This window comes from Lissotriton helveticus, chromosome 2_1 (genome assembly GCF_964261635.1).
Source record: "Lissotriton helveticus chromosome 2_1, aLisHel1.1, whole genome shotgun sequence".
In the NCBI taxonomy this organism is placed as follows: domain Eukaryota; kingdom Metazoa; phylum Chordata; class Amphibia; order Caudata; family Salamandridae; genus Lissotriton; species Lissotriton helveticus.
This window is the reverse complement of record NC_136059.1, coordinates 1910714945-1910734206: the sequence shown is the minus strand read 5'-3', so window position 1 is coordinate 1910734206 and position 19262 is coordinate 1910714945. Positions and strand designations below refer to the sequence as shown.

At 49.5% G+C, this 19262-nt stretch overlaps 1 protein-coding gene across 1 annotated transcript in view; it reads right to left on the bottom strand.

Moving 5' to 3' along the window:
• Positions 1–15777, bottom strand: part of TRPC3 (transient receptor potential cation channel subfamily C member 3) — a 697537-nt gene extending 681760 nt beyond the window's left edge. The window contains exon 1 of the mRNA XM_078676843.1: positions 15341–15777. Within this exon, the coding sequence (XP_078532969.1) occupies positions 15341–15576 (236 nt within the window). The 5' untranslated portion in view covers positions 15577–15777. The remainder of the gene's footprint in view (positions 1–15340) is intronic.
• Between the last annotated feature and the right edge of the window lie 3485 nt (positions 15778–19262).

The window sequence follows — 19262 nt, the reverse complement described above, 5'->3', positions numbered from 1 at the left end:
TCCTAGGAAGGCTTTAAACTTTTAAAGTTGGAAGCTGGAGGATATACTTCCATAGGCGCTTCCTTTTGGAACGATAGTGGGATTATACCCGAGGCTTGGGTAACCTGCGAAATTTGCATATTTTTGTCTTCAAGCCCACTCACTCTTTTTACTGCATCATTTGGATAGGCATCAGTCTGTAGAAATTTTACTTTGCGAGGTTTCCGCCTTTTCATTTTGCGTCTGATTCTTTCTTTTCCCCGCAAGCATCTTTGTTTTCACCTTCTTACTGGTGGATGACTTTGTGTACATTTCTTGTGGTGGTAAGCGAAATGACTCAAGTTGTTTTAAGGGCTCAGGAACATTTGTGCGATTGAATATTGGATAACACGGAAGGACATTTTGTTTCTGTATTTGTCTCACAGTCACGTAAAGGTTCTGTAAACACCTTACGAAGCGAATACACTGTGCCATCTTTATTCCTTTTCTCTTTAATCCCTTTCGCAGGTCTTCTACTTGTTTGAGTTCCGCTTGATTGTGTATGGATTTTCCAAGTGGGTTGGGTTTTTATTCCATCGGTAATCTCACTAGTTTGTTCTCCCCTTCTGAGTTTAACCCTTGCAGCCGTGGGCGAGTTTTTTTTATTCACTAAATGCTGTAGTGCCATGGTTTGAATTTCCTATAAATGATCGGAGTATATAGTCGTTTTTTCCAACTGTGCGAGTATTGATTCTAGGACCCTCTGCATAGAGTGTAATGACTCAGAAATATTTACTTGCTTATTGGCTGGATGGAAAGATGAGAGTACAGGGAAATCCAGAGAGTGAGAATAATTTTCTTCGAGACCAGATACATTTCTAAGGGTACTATTCAATAATTCAAGGGTCTCTTTCAAAGGCTTAGTCTCAGCTACATGGAGGAGCGAACTCAAAGTAATGTCTGGTAGTGCGAAATCCATTCTTGGAACTTGAACCATGGCAACATGAGTAAATGACCGCTGTTTACCTATTTCAGTGGGGAGGTCCGGCTGATTCTTTTCTATAGTTACTTCACCACGTAACTCTTGTCTTGATTGATTAGATGCTACAGTATTACTTACCTTTGCTTCATTTGGCACCATGTTTCCTTTTAGTGTTTTACTTTTTGATGCAGAAGGAGTATATCAGGGGAAGAATTCTGATATTGATTGCAGTCCTGGGAGAGTGCCAATATGTGCTGAATTCAATTGACTTCTCCTTAATGATTGTGCTGTACCAGTCTCTTCATGTATACTGTGCGATTTCTTAACTTTTTAGAGGCCTTGTCGAAGAGGTACCTGCCCTCTTATTGTCTTACCACGCTCTCAACCTGCACTCACTGGAATAGATGGTTTAAGTACGTTTGTTGATTAGAGGCTGTATCCGGGTGAAAAAAATGACAAGGGTACCACAGGAATTAAATTAGGCATAGCTAGCATTGTGCTAGTGCTGGTAAAGTACTCTAGGTGCACTTTTTAATTTTGCTTCCTAAATGCACGGAGCAGGATGCGATGTGTGCCTTACTCTGGCATGAGGAAGGATGAGGGAGAGGGCAGAGTGGAAGCCTGAGAGATGCACAAGCCGCCGAAAGAAACCCTTGTTGCCCACCCAGAGCGCCAACCGTGCCTGCAAGAAGGAATGGGCGGAGCGGGATAGCATAAAACAGTCTGTGGGCAGGCCAGGGAGACAACAATAGTCCAGATCAGCGCGGACCACAATCAGTGCGTCCGTGATGCGATCTGTGGCCGCTGTGTTCACAGCAAGCCATGCCTTTTGCTGTTGCCTGAAAACTGCTGGATATACAAGGAACTCTGCAGTGCTTTTATAATTGCTGAACTGGTACAAAACCGGCACCCAGTAACAAAAGTTACCCTTCCAGCGTCCCATGGAAATGCCCAATGCCCGGTATTGCCAGTGCTGTGCCTCCACTGTCAGATGTTATCTGTGGTGGGGGCGATGATTCCTGTTTCTGTACTGTAGTTATGCCTGAATCCGACCTCCTGGTGTCGAGGAGCTGGTGGCTGTTGAGGTGTTGATTCGTTTTTTTAGACCTTTGCCAGGTATGGAAGGAGAGAGGTTGGTCTGTAGTTGGACAGTATGGCTGGATTGCTGGATGGCTTCTTGAGCAGGTGCATGACAGTGGCATGTTTCCAGGTGTCAGGAAATGTGGCTGAGTCAGAGGAGGCTTTGAGGATCGCTGTTAGTGTTTCACTGATCAGTAGAAGTCCTTTGGTGTTGGCGTGGTGGCGGTAAGGGTCTGATGAGATCCCAAGAGAATGGTATTCACTGTAACATTTAAATTCTCTCTTTTAAAGGCATGCTCATACATGACTCATATTGACAGACCGGTCACCCCAAAAATGTAGAGACTAAACAGGATTATGCAGTTCCTTGGAGAAGTGGAGAGAATGGAGTGCATAGGAAGGCATTTTCAGATGGGGATAAGCTCCAATAGGAGCAAGAGCCCTCACACACCTGAGTGGGTGTCATATTTCATCATTGGACGAGCTCCTCGGCTGAAGCTGCAATGCCCGATGGGCACCCGCTAAGTGGGGACTTTGCCGGAGATCTTTTTATAGAACAGCCTGTTGATGAAGTGAGGGTGTGTTGGCTATTAGTGTAGAAAAATGTATAGTGTGAGCCTTTATCGGAAATGAGGGTTGAGGTGCTCTGTGTTATTTGGAGTACCCCCCATCACACCTCCTGCCCATTTGACACCTATCCCAGCTGGAACACAACATTAAAAGTCAGCATGCTAGCAGAACATTTGTCTGCTTTTCCATGGAACAGATTAAGGATTCATCTTGGCAAGAGTCACACGCCTCCTTGACATCCCTTCACCACTCCTCCTCCAAGAGGGCCCACACCAAAGTTAGAGGCCATGCCTTAGGTGCTCTGGGTGGGAGCTTTTATAGCTTGGTATTCTGGTGCTACTAATAGTGCAAGAACAAATTGTTACAGAACTGCTGCACAGGGACTTCTTAAGGATTTTGGGGCCCTGGGCCAAACATATTTTGAGTGCCCTTGTTCGGAAAAGCCTTGAATTTATGATCCAGTTTCAACTCTCTCAATCCCTCTTCAGCTAGTTTACTGCAAGTACCCAGGCACACTGGTCCAAATTCTAAGGATGGTCACATATAAATATTGAGGGATAGTGGCGTGTGTTTTTAATATTGTAACACAACAGCAGCTCACTAATATTACTGCAAATAATCTCTGTGACACTCCTATTTCTCATATGTGAGGTTTTGTTTTGATCTAAAAGAAACTTTTTTTATGGATCTTGCATGAAACAAACAAATGTGTTTGAAAAATGTCTGTAAAAGACTCTCACACATTACCCACATTAAAAAAAATTAAATGAAACCGCTTTTGGAAACAATCTGTTTAAGAATTATTCAAGGTCACCAGGGCAAGACTCTCTCAGGGGGCAGTGAAAGGCTGGGGCCCTGGGCCAAGCCCATTTTGGTCAAGCCTTAAAACATCTCTGCTGCTGCACTCATGGCAATGTACCGTGGGCCCTAAAATTGACAAGACTTTGATATACTTGAAAGATAATGTGTGTAAAAGTAGTCAAGTAAATCCAACAGTAGATTAGGTCCAATGATGTTCGTATTACTATTTTATATGTTGCACGTGAACGCTCGTCATTGCAAGAACGATAAAGAAATATGCATGAACGTTTGCGTTAATTTGTTACCACTTAATTGACCGTGAAACAGACAGTCAGGATTTAGAGAGCTCGCACAACATTAACCCCCCCAAAAATTCTAAAAGGCCCAGCTATAACATTCCAAGGATCAGAGGCAGCATTGGAAAGCGCATTCACCTTTGTTTAATTAAAACGTGGGGGAAGCCAAGGGGGTAAATACTGCGTGTCTTTGGATAGGCTCTTAAGTATCTCACCATCAAGTCTCTCTCTGAGTCATGGGCGTAGTTTCCATTGCTGCAGCAGGCGTAGTGACACCAGGGCTCATAGGCTGTAGGGGCCAGTAATCGTTAAATACCGCAGCACTAGCAGCGTAGTTTTCAGTGACACATCAGGGTCAGATTGCAAAGGCGGGCACTCGAGCAATGGGCCAGTATCTAAGTTGCAGCTGTGGGTTGCTTTTTTGGCCAGCGTGGTGGTCGATTTGGACTGTGTCTGTGCTGTTCAGATGCCACCAGTGGGGGCCTGAGCGGCCTTTCCAGAGGCAGATGGGCAGTGCTTTATTTGAGCCGGCACGTTAACACTGGGGCTTGTAACAGTCTGCCACATGGTGGCGCTGTCGCTTTAATTTAAGGATGAGCACAACAATTGTTTATTAATTCAATATACATTAAAAATTACGATTGACTGACGCCCAAGCCATTCTTATAGCTTTGAGGGCCTGAAATCAATTGAATTGTCACACTTGTAGGCGTGTGATGATTAGTAAATGTGTGAGTGTTTGAGGGGCTCGAGCCCGCCAGGCTGTAGGGCGCAGGTGGAGAGCCAAGTGGCCGTGTAATGGGATAAGCGGAGAAAGTGACCGTGTCCTGAAGAGTAGAGCCTGTCCACCTGAGGCAAGCCTTGCACCGGCGGTTCCTCTGCCTGGGCCTTGCAAATTCCACCCCTCCCTTGCCCCTACCCCTCTCCATCTCTGAAGAAAAGTCAAAGTGAGCAGGCATAATTTGTAAAACAATAAGTGCCAGGGCCACCGTCCGTCAGGAGGAATGCGGAAAAGTTTCTGCTTGAGCCCCTCTCCTTTAAAAGGGAAAGATCGATGGCTCAATCGTTCTCAGGTAATGCGGTGAGAATCTGGAATTCGCTTGCTCCATTGCTCTGTGCCATCTCCTCTACTTCAAAGCTGACCTCAAATCACTTCTCTTCCAAAGACACTTTCGGAACTAACACGGTCATCCTCAGACCCCTCCAGGAAGTTCGTTCATCATTATAAATTTGAAATATTTTCTTGTAAGTTCCCCACCCTTGCTTGATGTGTTTGATATTGTGTTCCTGCCTTCCATGGTCTTATCCTACCTCTTCTAGTCTCCTGTTTATTTTTGTGATGCTCTATTTTGTAACAGTTCTCTCATGTAAGGTAACTGGTTCTATTGTACAGCGCTCTGACACCTTCGGGTACAGTCCGCGCTATGTAAAAATGTATTAAATAAATACCACAGCTTGCACTACCCATTGCCACTGCCAGTGCTGCCAGCAACAGTACCAACACAACTTCTAACAATCGGGGGCAATTCAGACTCATCCAGGCCCAAAAGCTATAGGAGTAGCTTGGACGTATAGTATCACTCACTTGTAACGAATTTTGAATTAATAGACAACTGTTGCTGTGCTCATCTCTAAATCAGACCAACAGTGTCACATGTGGCAGGCAGCCATAAGTGCTGGTGCTGACAATTAGGTGCAGGTGCTGAGCACCTGAACCACCGGCACAAATTAAGCACTGGCTGGCAGCCGCCAGGCTTCTCAGGAAGACGCTCCATCCCTACCACACTGCTCTCCTCGCGCGCTGCACCGAATCACCTTCAGCTAGGGAGGGCACTGCAGGTGAGCCCCGCAAAGACCACCCACCCTGACCCTAGCAGTGCACACACCGGCTCCCCAGCACCTAGAACACCCCCGTGACGGGTCTGGGGCAAGTGCGCGCGCACGCCGCCTCGACACGTGATCCTGAGCAGCCGGCTCAGCTGTTTGTCTCACTTGTACTGTCGAACTCGCTCCCGGTTTACTCATTTTTAGGTCCTTCCATGTCATCACAGGCTCGACGCCTAAATAAGGCGCATGTGATAAACATCATCCTTTTCTTGGCGTTTGGGAGAACTGAGGTGCCTGCGCACCTGCTAAAATTAGAACGCTCCGGATATCCGCGACTCTCGTGTGTGGGAACATATAACCGCGCATTTCTGAGGGAGGGGGGGGGGGGGATGTATAGGGCCACACGCCCCCACCCTTAACGGAAATAATTGGCTTCTAAGACGGACAGAATTGGATGCGCTACTTTCGTGATACCATCCTCACAGGTAACAAACCCGCGCCCCACATCCTTACCGCATACTGACAACGCGAGACTATAGCAGCGCCCCTTCCCCAGTCTGCCACACGCACAGCGCACCGCACAATAACAGGGACTACCGAAAGGTCCCCTCTGTTTATTTATTTCATTTGTGCATTTTTATATAGCACGGGTATTGCCCGAAGGCGTAATGGAAGTTCTATCCCAATAAAATAAAAATAAGTTACACAAATAAAAAACTGACGTGGGTTACAAAATGAGAGAGTGAGCCAGGCAAAGTACAACACAACATCGCAGTGAAAAAAATAATAGAGGTAAAAAGGTGTAAACTCGGCAGTAGACAGGAAACACGACAACCCGCTGGCCTTCGGGAAGACCCCAGTGGTCCCAGAGAAAGTTAGGGGGCTTGGAAGTTAAGGCAAAGGGTGTGAAGATAGCCAAGCAGTGGGCATGCGGCAGGTTGCGCTGGAGTAATGGAGGCCGAGGAAGGGACACTTCGAGGGCAAGAGAGCAGGGGGGCAAGGAATAAAACTGCCAGACTTCTGACTGGGATCCCTACGCATCGAAGGAAGAGGCGTGCGAGCCAACACGTCGACAGTGAGAGCGGAGCCAGGGTAAGAACCGAGCTCTCAACATTTCTGGCACGTAGATCATCCATAAACATCACGTTGAATATGATATGGTGTGTTAAAAATGCAAAAATGCATATTTCTTTAACGAGAAATCGTTTCACCTTAGTACATCGGATTGCATCTCTGCATGGAGGAGAATGTATTAAAAGTGGTGGTTTTTAAACCGAAAGAGAAGCATTCATGCCCCCACCCGCCGTGATAATGACATGAGTGAACTAGAGACACATAAGTTGCCGTGTGTACCCTATAGGTGACGTCGATATTTATTATGCACACAACAATATAATTTATTAAATCAAACACAACAGAGGTTTTTGCAGAGGGCACACATCCTTAACTCACCTATGTTGAGGTGCTCTGATATGTGATAATGACCGCAAAAAAGGCTCACTGAAATAAAGTGTTTGCCTTCATCCTATATTTTGGTCAAGCAGGGAATCCAGGGCTGATCCCGGATTTTCGAGTTTTACAGTGTGTGATTTAGCCACTAGCTGGGTATCTCTTTCTGACATCAAAGGTTAATGCTTTGTTCTTAATTCTTGGAAGAGGAGATTAGTGTGTGGTGGGACAGAACGCACATTTTTATTTTTTTAAGTTTCACAAAGCAGTAACCTTGCCCGCGGACACATGAGCTCTTCACAACAGGCACAGACTACTTTACACGTTTTTTATGACTCAGGGAGATTTGCCTGATGTGGAGCGGGGGTCGGCATTGGAACATTTCCCCCTTGAAAGGTTTACATTAGTAGCCACTAGCACCTGGCCTCCTGTGAAAACTCGACTCGTTTTGGTTCAAGGCTCCAAGAGGACCTTCAACAGCGGCAGGCATCTGGTGCGAGCCTGGCTCACGTTTCTGTGACTCACCCACCTCTAGCGGAAGGAGTCTATGAAGGGGTTGATTTAAATTGAATGGGGCAGTCATGGCTTTAAGTGGGCCGGGTCCTGGAGGTGCTCTGCACCGGCAGTTCTAAAAAGCATGTGCTGAGACTGGTCCGTATTGGGCGTTCCATTTCTGCCCTCATCCTCAGGGTGAATTTTTTTTTAACTCTGCAGCAGTATCACCCTTCACTGCCTTTAACCCCTTGCATGCTGCTGCGATTCTGCGCCTGTGCGGCAAAATCGCGAGTGGGCGGGTTTATGTCGGCCCCCAGCCGTCATCAGCACACGAGCGCCGTAGTGCATGACGGATGGGGGCCGTCATCAGCATGCAAGGGGTTAATGTAACTTCAAAGAGACTCGTGTTATAGTTCTTTCTCCATCTCATCATTTAAGAACTAAAGCGTTTGCAATATTATAAACAAGGACGCCCTAGTTGTTGCTTAAATATCTTATACAACTAACAACCATTGACAAAGCCAATAGTCCTGCCTTGTTGGAGGTATGTTACTTGCTGTATTATGTATCTGGGTGCAATGACAGAAACAGCAACATACCACTCGGACAGCACACTATGCCAAGCACAGGTTTTTAGCTTAGGTGTTTTGAAGCCAGCCCTTAATTACATAGGCCATGCCCCTTTGAGAGACCCCCCAGTTCTTCCATGCCACTGGAAGCCCTGAGTGCAGTCTTTGGAAGAGAAAAGTTACTTTTCATCAGGCCCAGTCACATTAGAACAACTACTTCTTAGACTCCTTTCACAAGGTACATTCAAGACCCAGTCTACCCCTTGGGCACGGATACTGGCAGTGCCCTGATTCCCCAGGCTGGCACTTGCTCCCTGCACCTCATACTGACAGGGATCATTATGGCGCCACTTCTGCCTACCTCATGCACTCCTCACTGGATATGACGCTGAAAGAGTGTGTCCTCTGGTCCCCTGATTCAAACACTGACAATAAGCATTCTAGTGCTCACGTCACCACATACTGACAGAGAGCACCACAGTGCACTATCACCAGATAAACTGACAGAGAGCCTCGCAGTGCATTATCAAAAGATAGTGACTGGGAACCTCATAGTTCACTATCACTAGATATATTGACAGAGTATCTCTTAGTGTACCATCACCATATACTAACAAGGAGCCTCACAGTGCACCATCACCAGATACTGACAGAGCTTCATAGTGCACCGTCACCAGATACTGACAGAGCTTCATAGTGCACCGTCACCAGATACTGACATAGCTTCATAGTGCACCGTCTCAAGATACTGACATGGAACCTCTTAGTTCTTCTGAGTGCCAGGTCACCAGGTACTGAAAGAGGGCAATTAAGCACCCCTTATCAAATCACTGACAGAGAATATTTTAATGTACCGTCCCCAGGTACTGATAAGGGGCACTCCAGAGCCACATAGCCAAGCACTGAAAGAGGGTATCACTGTGCCCCCTTATTACATTACTGAGAAGGGGCATTCTGATGCACCACATCCTGACAGCGACCATCATAGTGCACCATCAGAGGTACTGAAAGAGGCTATCATAGTGATCTTTAATCAAATCCCCGACAAACAGCTTCCTAGTGCACCATCACCTAAGAAGGGACAACCTGGTGCTCCTCCACCTGATAGTGACATAGAGCATAGTAGTGCACCATCACCAAATACTGACCAACAGAAAGCTTGTGGTGGCAGAATACTAGTGCCCCACCACCAGATATAGAGAGACCCAATGGTATGCCCCACTCCAGATACAGATGAAAAGAATACTAGTGCCCCACCACCACATACAGATCAACAGAATGTTGGTGACCCACCACCAGATACAGACCAACAGAATGCTGGTGCCCCACCACCAGATACAGACCAACAGAATGCTGGTGCCCCTGATAAGATACAGACTCACAGAATGCTAGTGCCCCTCCACCAGATACACACCAACAGAATGCTAGTGCCCCACCACTGGATACAGATGACAAGAATGCTAGTGTCCCACCACCAAATACAGACCTACAGAATGCTAGTGCCCCACCATCATATGCAGATGAAAAGAATGCTAGTGCCCCACCATCAGAAACACACCAATATAAATGCTAGTGCCCCACCACAACATACACACCAACAGAATGCCAACATAATACTAGTGCCCCATCACCAGATACAGAAAGACACAATACTAGTGCCTCACTATCAGATACAGAACAACAGAATGTCTGTGCCCCACCATCAGATACATACCAACAGAATGCTAGTGCCCATCACCAGATACAGATCAACAACATGCTAGTGCCCCACCACCAGATACAAACCAACAGAATGCTAGTGCCTCACTGCCAGATACAGACCCACAAAATGCTAGTGCCCCGCCACCAGATACAGATGAAAAAATGCTACTGCCCGCCATCAGATATAGACCAACAGAATGCTAGTGCCCCACCACCAGATACAGATGAGAAGAATGCTAGTGTCCCACCATCAGATATAGACCAACAGAATGCTAGTGCCCCACCACCAGATATAGACCAACTGCATGCTAGTGTCCCACTACCAGATTCAGACCAACAGAATTCTAGGGCCACACCACTAGATACAAACAGACTGCTAGTGCTCCACCACCAGATACAGATGAAAAGAATGCTAGTGCCCCACCACTAGATACAGACCAACAGAATGCTAGTGCCCCATGACCAGATACAGACCAACAGAATGCTGCTGCCCCACCACCAGATCCAGACCAACAGAATGCTAGTGGTGACAGAATACTGGTGCCCCATTACCAGATACAGAAAGATACTATGCTGGTGCCCCACTACCAGATACACACCAACAGAATGCTGGTGCCCCACCACCAGATACAGACCAAGAGAATGCTAGTGCCGCACCACCAGACATAGACCAACAGAATGCCCCACCACAAGATACAGACCAACAGTATGCTTGTGGTGACAGAATACTAGTGCCCCATCATCATATAAAGAAAGACACAACGCTAGTGGCCCACAACCAGATACAGACCAACAGACTGCCGGTTCCCCACCACCAGATACAGACCACAGAATGCTAGTATCCCACCCCCATATACTGACCAACAAAATGCTAGTGCCCGACCACCAGTTACAGACCAACACAATGCTAGTGCCCCACCACCAGTTACAAACCAACAGAATGCTAGTGCCCCACCACCAGATACAGATTAAAAGAATGCTAGTTCCCCACCGCTAGATACAGACCAACAGACTGCCGGTTCCCCACCACCAGTTACAGACCAACAAAATGCTAGTGCCCCACCACCAGTTACAGACCAACAAAATGCTAGTGCCCCACCACCAGTTACAAAACAACAGAATGCTAGTGCCCCACCACCCTATACAGACCAACAAAATGCTAGTGCCCCACCACCAGATACAGACCGACAGAACGCTTGTGGTGACAGAATGTAAGTGTCCCATCACTGGATACAGACCGCCCGAACACAACTGTCCCACCCCTAGATAAAGACCAAGGGAATGCTGGTGCCCCACCACCAGATACAAACCGACAGAATGCTGGTGCCCCACCACCAGGCACAGGCCAACAGAATGCTGGTGCCCCATCACCAGATAAAGGCCAACGTAATACTGGGGCCCCACCACCAGATACACACCAACAGAGTGCTGGTCCTCCACCGCCAGATACAGACCAACAGAATGCTAGTGGTGACAGAATACTGGTGCCCCATCACTGGATACAGACCGACAGAACACAACTGTCCCACCCCTAGATAAAGACCAAGGGAATGCTGGTGCCCCACCACCAGATACAAACCAACAGAATGCTGGTGCCCCACCACCAGGCACAGGCCAACAGAATGCCGGTGCCCCATCACCAGATAGAGGCCAACGTAATGCTAGTGCCCCACCACCAGATACACGCCAACAGAGTGCTGGTGCTCCACCACCAGATACAGATCAACAGAATGCTAGTGGTGACAGAATACTGGTGCCCCATCACCATATAAAGAAAGACACTACGCTAGTGGCCCACAACCAGATACAGACCAATAGAATGCCGGTGCCCCACCACCAGTTACAGACCAACAGAATGCTAGTGTCCCACTGCCATGTATAGACCAAAAAGGCTAGTGCCCTGCTGCCAGATACAGACCAACAATGCTAGTGCCCCAACACTAGATACAGATTAAAAGAATGCTAGTGCCCCATCAGTAGATACAGACCAACAGAATGCCGGTGCCCCACCACCAGATACAGACCACAGAATTCTAGTATCCCACCACCATATACAGACCAACAAAATGCTAGTGCCCCACCACCAGTTACAGACCAACACAATGGTAGTGCCCCACCACCAATTACAAACCAACAGAATGATAGTGCCCCGCCACCATATACAGACCAACAAAATGCTAGTGCCCCACCACCAGATACAGAACGCTTGTGGTGACAGAATGCTAGTGCCCCATCACTGGATACAGACCGACAGAACACAACTGTCCCCCCCCCTAGATAAAGACCAATGGAATGCTGGTGCCCCACCACCAGATACAAACCAACAGAATGCTTGTGCCCCACCACCAGGCACAGGCCAACAGAATGCCGGTGCCCCATCACCAGGTAGAGGCCAACGTAATTCTAGTGCCCCAACACCAGATACACGCCAACAGAGTGCTTGTGCTCCACCACCAGATACAGACCAACACACTGCTAGGGCCCAGTCATGAGATACAGATGAAAATAATGCTAGTGCCCCACCACTAGATGCAGACCAACAGAATGTGTGTGCCCCACCACCAGATACACGCCAAAGGAATGCTGGTGCCCCACCACCAGATACAGACCAGCAGACTGCTAGTGCCCCACCACCAGATACAGACCAACAGAATGTTAGTGCCCCATCACCAGATACAGAAAGACACAATGCTAGTGCCCCACCACCAGATACAGAATGCCAACAGAATGCAAGTGCCCCGCCACCAGATACGGACCAACAGAATGCTTGTGGTGACAGAATACTAGTGCCCCATCACCAGATAGAGATGTAAAGAATGCAAGTACCCCACCACCAGATACAGACCAATATAATGCTTGTGGTGACAGAATACTAGTGCCCCATCACCAGATACAGATGTAAAGAATGCAAGTACCCCACCACCAGATACAGACCAATATAATGCTTGTGGTGACAGAATACTAGTGCCCCATCACAAGATACAGAAAGACACAATGCCAGTGCCCCACTATCAGATAGATATAAACAGAATGCTGGTGCCCGACCATCAGATACACACCAACAGAATGCTAGTGCCCCATCACCAGATACAGACCAACAGAATGCTAGTGCCCCTCCGCCAGATACAGACCAACAAAATGCTAGTGTACCACCACCAGATACAGATGAAAAGAATGCTAGTGCCCCGCCACCAGATATAGAACAACAGAATGCTAGTGCCCCACCACTAGATATAGACCAACAGAATGCTAGTGCCCCACTACTTGATACAGACCAACCGAATGCTAGTGCCACACCACCAGATACAAACCAACAGACTGCTAGTGCCCACCACCAGATACAGATGAAAAGAATGCTAGTGCCCCACCACTAGATACAGACCAACAGAATGCTAGTGCCCCACAACCAGATACAGACCAACAGAATGCTAGTCCCCCACCACCAGACATAGACCAACAGAATGATTGTGGTGACAGAATACTGGTGTCCCATCACCAGATACAGAAAGACACAATGCTGGTGCCCCACCACCAGATACACACTAACAGAATGCTGGTTCTCCACCACCAGATACAGATCAACAGAATGCTAATGCCGCACCTCCAGATACAGTCCAACAGAATGCTAGTACCCCACCACCAGATACCGACCTACGGAATGCTAGTGCCCCACCACCAGATACAGACCAACAGAATGCTAGTGCACCACCAGATATACACTAACAGAATGCTTGTGGTGACAGGGATGTATGACATTACAACGCATGCTTTTACATCGCATGCTTTTACATCGCAGTTTTTACAACGCATGCTGTTACAACGCATAGCGCTTTGGGGTGCTGGATAGTGTATAGTTTAATTTACTATTCCAACTCCAGTCCCCGTGGATAGTAGGGAAGGTGTTGGATAGTAAATTAAATCTATTCCCTATCCTAGAGCGCCCCCCCCAGCGCAATGCGTTGTAATGGTTTGCGTTGTAAAAGTTGCGATGTAAAAGCACTGCGTGGTAAAAGTTGCGTTGTAAAGGATGTTTCCCAGTGACAGAATACTAGTGCCCTGTCACCACAGAAAGACACAATGCTAGTGCCCCGCCACCAGATACAGACCAACAGAATGCTAGTGCCTGACCACCAGATACAGACCAACAGAATGCTAGTGGCCCACCACCAGATATACACCAACAGAATGCTTGTGGTAACAGAATATTAGTGCCCCGTCACCAAATACAGAAAGACACAATGCAAGTGCCCCGCCACCAGATACAGACCAACAGAATGCTAGTGCCCAACCACCAGATACAGACCCACAGAATGGTGTGATGACAGAATACTAGTGCCCCATCACCAGGTAAAGAAAGACACAACGCTAGTGGCCCACAACCAGATACAGACCAACAGAATGCTAGTACCAGATACAGACAAACAAAATGCGAGTGCCCCACCACCAGTTACAGACCAACAGAATGCTAGTGCCCCACTGCCAGGTACAGACCAAAAATGCTAGTGCCCTGCTGCCAGATACAGACCAACAATGCTAGTGCACCACCACCAGATACAGATGAAAAGAATGCTAGTGCCCCATCAGTAGATACAGACCAACAGAATGGCGGTGCCCCACCACCAGATACAGACCAACAGAATGCTGGTGCCCCACCACCAGATACAGACCAACAGAATGCTGGTGCCCCACCACCAGTTACAGACCAACAGAATGCTAGTGCCCCACTGCCAGGTACAGACCAAAAATGCTAGTGCCCTGCTGCCAGATACAGACCAACAATGCTAGTGCACCACCACCAGATACAGATGAAAAGAATGCTAGTGCCCCATCAGTAGATACAGACCAACAGAATGCTAGTGCCCCATCAGTAGATACAGACCAACAGAATGCTAGTACCCCACCACCAGATACAGACCAACAGAATGCTGGTGCCCCACCACCAGATACAGACCAACAGAATGCTGGTGCCCCACCACCAGTTACAGACCAACAGAATGCTAGTGCCCCACCACCAGATACAGACCGATAGAACACTTGTGGTGACAGAATGCTAGTGCCCCATCAATGGATACAACCCAAGAGAATGCTAGTGTCCCATCACCAGATACAGACCGACAGAAGGCTAGTGGTGACAGAATGCTAGTGCCCCATCACCAGATACAGACCGACAGAAGGCTAGTGCCCCACTAGGAGACACGGGCCGATAGAACTCTAGTGCGCCATCACCAGATATAGACCGACGGAAGCCCAGCGTCCCGTCATCAGACACTGACAGCATCCTCGCAGGGGGCATGAATGTGCTTCATAAAGAGTTAACGGCAGGGGGCATTTTAGCACCATAACTCCAGACTCTGTGAGACAGACGTCCAGTGCCAATCAGCAGACCCTGAAAGAGCATTGTAGTTCCTCATCAACAGATGCTGACAGGGGGTTCCCCAAGTCCCCTCTCTGCCTATCCCACGCCCTTGCTACTAAGTGCCCGGAGAGTATACCCATGTGCCCCCACCCTCAGATGCTCAGTGCCTTCTCCTCACGTGTCCCCGTCCTATCCCACATCCGGACACTCCCGGTTATCCCCAGACCAGAGTGCCCCTTCACCCATGGGTACTCACGGCGGATAGAGGCTGCAGGGCTCCCCGTGGATCAGCACCCCGTCTCTGGCCGACGCCGGGGGGGTCCGCTGTCCCCCGTTCCTGGCCGCCCAGCTCCCGCTGTCGGGCTCGCCGGCTCTGAGCGCAGCCAGGGCGGGCTCCCGGCCCCGGCTGCGACCGCTGCCCTTGGTGGACATGTTGCTCCGGGGTCGCGGCGACGGGAGGCTGCCCGCGGACCCTCGGGCGCTGTGGGTCATCCGGCGCGGGTCGGGCGGTGGGGCATGAGTCCAGGGAGGGCTCTCCGGCAGCACCTGGGGTACCAGGGAGACAAGCAGCGGGTCTGGCAGCCTCCTGCCCGGTACGCACTGGAGCTCTGACAGGCAGTGTCCGGGAGGAGCTGAGAAGGAGGGGGCAGAGCAGAAAGTGCACCTCAGCCCCTGTCATACACCCTCCTGCCTGCATGCACCCCCCACCCCCCAGCCTCGCAGCAGCATCACTCATTACTCAGCCGGAGAGGCGAGCGGCGTGCAGTCAGGCACCGGCAGCTCCATCCTTCATGCTCGCGGGGACAGAAGGGCACCGGGAAAGCGAGCGAGGGGGTGCCACCCCTGCCAGCCCCCGGCAGCCACCGACTTGAACCACAGTCCCTGCCACAGGCACCCCACAGCTCCACCCCGTAGTGTTGACTGAGAATCGGAAACTTTTTTAAAATGCTCTTCTTGGAGGTTAGGCTAAGAATGTCCTCATCGAAAATTCTCTGTCTCGCTCGACTTTCAGAGATGTTCTTAAAGCGGCCAGCCAGAGGTTGCAGTCACAACATGTCTCACAAATATCACGTCTTCGTAAATAATGCCCTCTATTGCCAGTGCTAGATTTGGTAAAGACAGCGGACTTACTTATAACTCAGTCTCTGTCCCCTCTAATGTGCCTTCCAGTGACCTTGCGATATTACGTGCATTGGAAGCTGATGCGAACGCGTCTGCCATAAATTAATGAAGCAAACAGTTTTCACAGTTTCTATCGTTCTCCGTGAAACACTTTTCTTCAAATATCCGCCTCTTTCTCCCTCTCTGCTACAGCATCATCTCGTGTCAGACAATTTCTACACATATACCTCAGTCGCGAGGCTTCGGCTTCCGACCTCACTCACTTCTTACAATGCCTGGGCCACTCACTGCATGTTACTCTAATGCAGTATTAGATTTCAGTTGTGAAGTGCCAGGGCCACCAGATACATCAAAGGCCTTATGGCTGAGCAGAATTACGGCTGCTGCTTCAAAAAGGAAGGAGATAACTAGCCTTTTATCTATCTTTTCTGTAACCACTTTTACTATTAATTTAAAACATTAGCTAGTAGGGAGAGACATGCATGGCTGTATATTTATTACTTTTACTTCTGGAGGTCATGATAGAAAAGCAGTAACTCCCCTGCCTCTTGCCGCACAGTCTGTACTACAGCTGGTTTGGAAAGTGACTTGCGTACAGCTAGTTCACATATGTTTATGTAGAAAATTGCAAGTTGCATATTGTAAATTGTAAAAATTGTAAATTGATACTTGTATAGCGCACTACTCACCCGCAAGGGTCTCAAGGCGCTTGTACGAATACCGCTGTGGAACCCATCCTGGCTTAGTCACTTCAGGGCCACAGGAACCCCCCGCCCCCACATAACAAACATCCCGCAAATAACACACAGACACAAGTGTTAAGATTGGGAAAAATTGCTGCAGGTTTATTGTTACATACAACATTATGTAATCACGTTGGGTTATCTTACGGGCAATCCAAGGGCAGGCCGCATTCTCGCCACCTGCCCGCCTGATGAGCCAATCAGCACAGTGGCGAACCACCCAGCAGCTGATCATTATGGTAATACACTACTCACGCCCCTTGCGGGGCGTATCTAGGCAAACCCCCGGTTGCACAGGCCCACAACCGCCCGAAGGACTACTGGGGTGCCGACTCGGATTCCTAGACCTCCCATGAGGTTCTAGGTTAGGCTCTGGCACCCCTATGTGCCCGCTGAAGTACTGTGTTGCACCTCTCTGTTTCCGGATTGCCCTGTAACTCCGCCTGCAACGAAAAAAGGAACACATTAAAACTCCCTCAGGAGCCCCCCCAACTGACACTCGGGGTTAGAGGTAGGGAGGGAAAGAGTGTCCCGACGTGTCCGACGCAACGTCCAGAGCGACAAAGAGCCCGCAAAATGGCCAGAGGGTGAGATATATCCTCTCCCAGCCAGTGCCCCGGACGTGCGTCAGAGGACCGCCCACCTCCACCGGGCAAGCCTGCCCATAGGAGGGGTGGCCAACATACCCGCTGGGGGGGGGGCGGGGGCAGCCCTACGTGACTAAGGGCCCGCCGTCCTGATGGCCACCGGGTGGCCTCGGGCAGGCGCATAGTCACTTCAGGGCCACAGAAACCCCCCGCCCCCACATAACAAACATCCCGCAAATAACACACAGACACAAGTGTTAAGATTGGGAAAAATTGCTGCAGGTTTATTGTTACATACAACATTATGTAATCACGTTGGGTTATCTTACGGGCAATCCAAGGGAAGGCCGCATTCTCGCCACCTGCCCGCCTGATGAGCCAATCAGCACAGTGGCGAACCACCCAGCTGCTGATCATTATGGTAATACACTACTCACGCCCCTTGCGGGGCGTATCTAGGCAAACCCCCGGTTGCACAGGCCCACAACCGCCCGAAGGACTACTGGGGTGCCGACTCGGATTCCTAGACCTCCCATGAGGTTCTAGGTTAGGCTCTGGCACCCCTATGTGCCCGCTGAAGTACTGTGTTGCACCTCTCTGTTTCCGGATTGCCCTGTAACTCCGCCTGCAACGAAAAAAGGAACACATTAAAACTCCCTCAGGAGCCCCCCCAACTGACACTCGGGGTTAGAGGTAGGGAGGGAAAGAGTGTCCCGACGTGTCCGACGCAACGTCCGGAGCGACAAAGAGGCCGCAAAATGGCCAGAGGGTGAGATATATCCTCTCCCAGCCAGTGCCCCGGACGTGCGTCAGAGGACCGCCCACCTCCACCGGGCAAGCCTGCCCATAGGAGGGGTGGCCAACATACCCGCTGGGGGGGGGCGGGGGCAGCACTACGTGACTAAGGGCCCGCCGTCCTGATGGCCACCGGGTGGCCTCGGGCAGGCGCATAGTCACTTCAGGGCCACAGAAACCCCCCGCCCCCACATAACAAACATCCCGCAAATAACACACAGACACAAGTGTTAAGATTGGGAAAAATTGCTGCAGGTTTATTGTTACATACAACATTATGTAATCACGTTGGGTTATCTTACGGGCAATCCAAGGGCAGGCCGCATTCTCGCCACCTGCCCGCCTGATGAGCCAATCAGCACAGTGGCGAACCACCCAGCTGCTGATCATTATGGTAATACACTACTCACGCCCCTTGCGGGGCGTATCTAGGCAAACCCCCGGTTGCACAGGCCCACAACCGCCCGAAGGACTACTGGGGTGCCGACTCGGATTCCTAGACCTCCCATGAGGTTCTAGGTTAGGCTCTGGCACCCCTATGTGCCCGCTGAAGTACTGTGTTGCACCTCTCTGTTTCCGGATTGCCCTGTAACTCCGCCACAGCCCGTGCGATGGTCCCCGCCACCGCACGGGCCCCCCACCAACGCTACTACCTTTACCTGCCACATTTGCTCCGAAGAGCTGCTTTTAAATCGAGGAGGAATAGGTCAACGCCCACAGGCGTGAGATGAACCCCATCCGCCTCAAGTAGCCTTAGACTTTGTCCTGAATCGTTTCATGTTTGAAGAAACCCAGCCCCTCCGTTGGGAAAATTTCTTCATGGCGCTGTGCTTTACTTCCTAGACCTTACAATTGCTTGGCACAACTTAGCGCCCCACCAGAGACCTGATCCTGACATGACAACATGCCTGAAGAAACCCAGGTCCTTCTG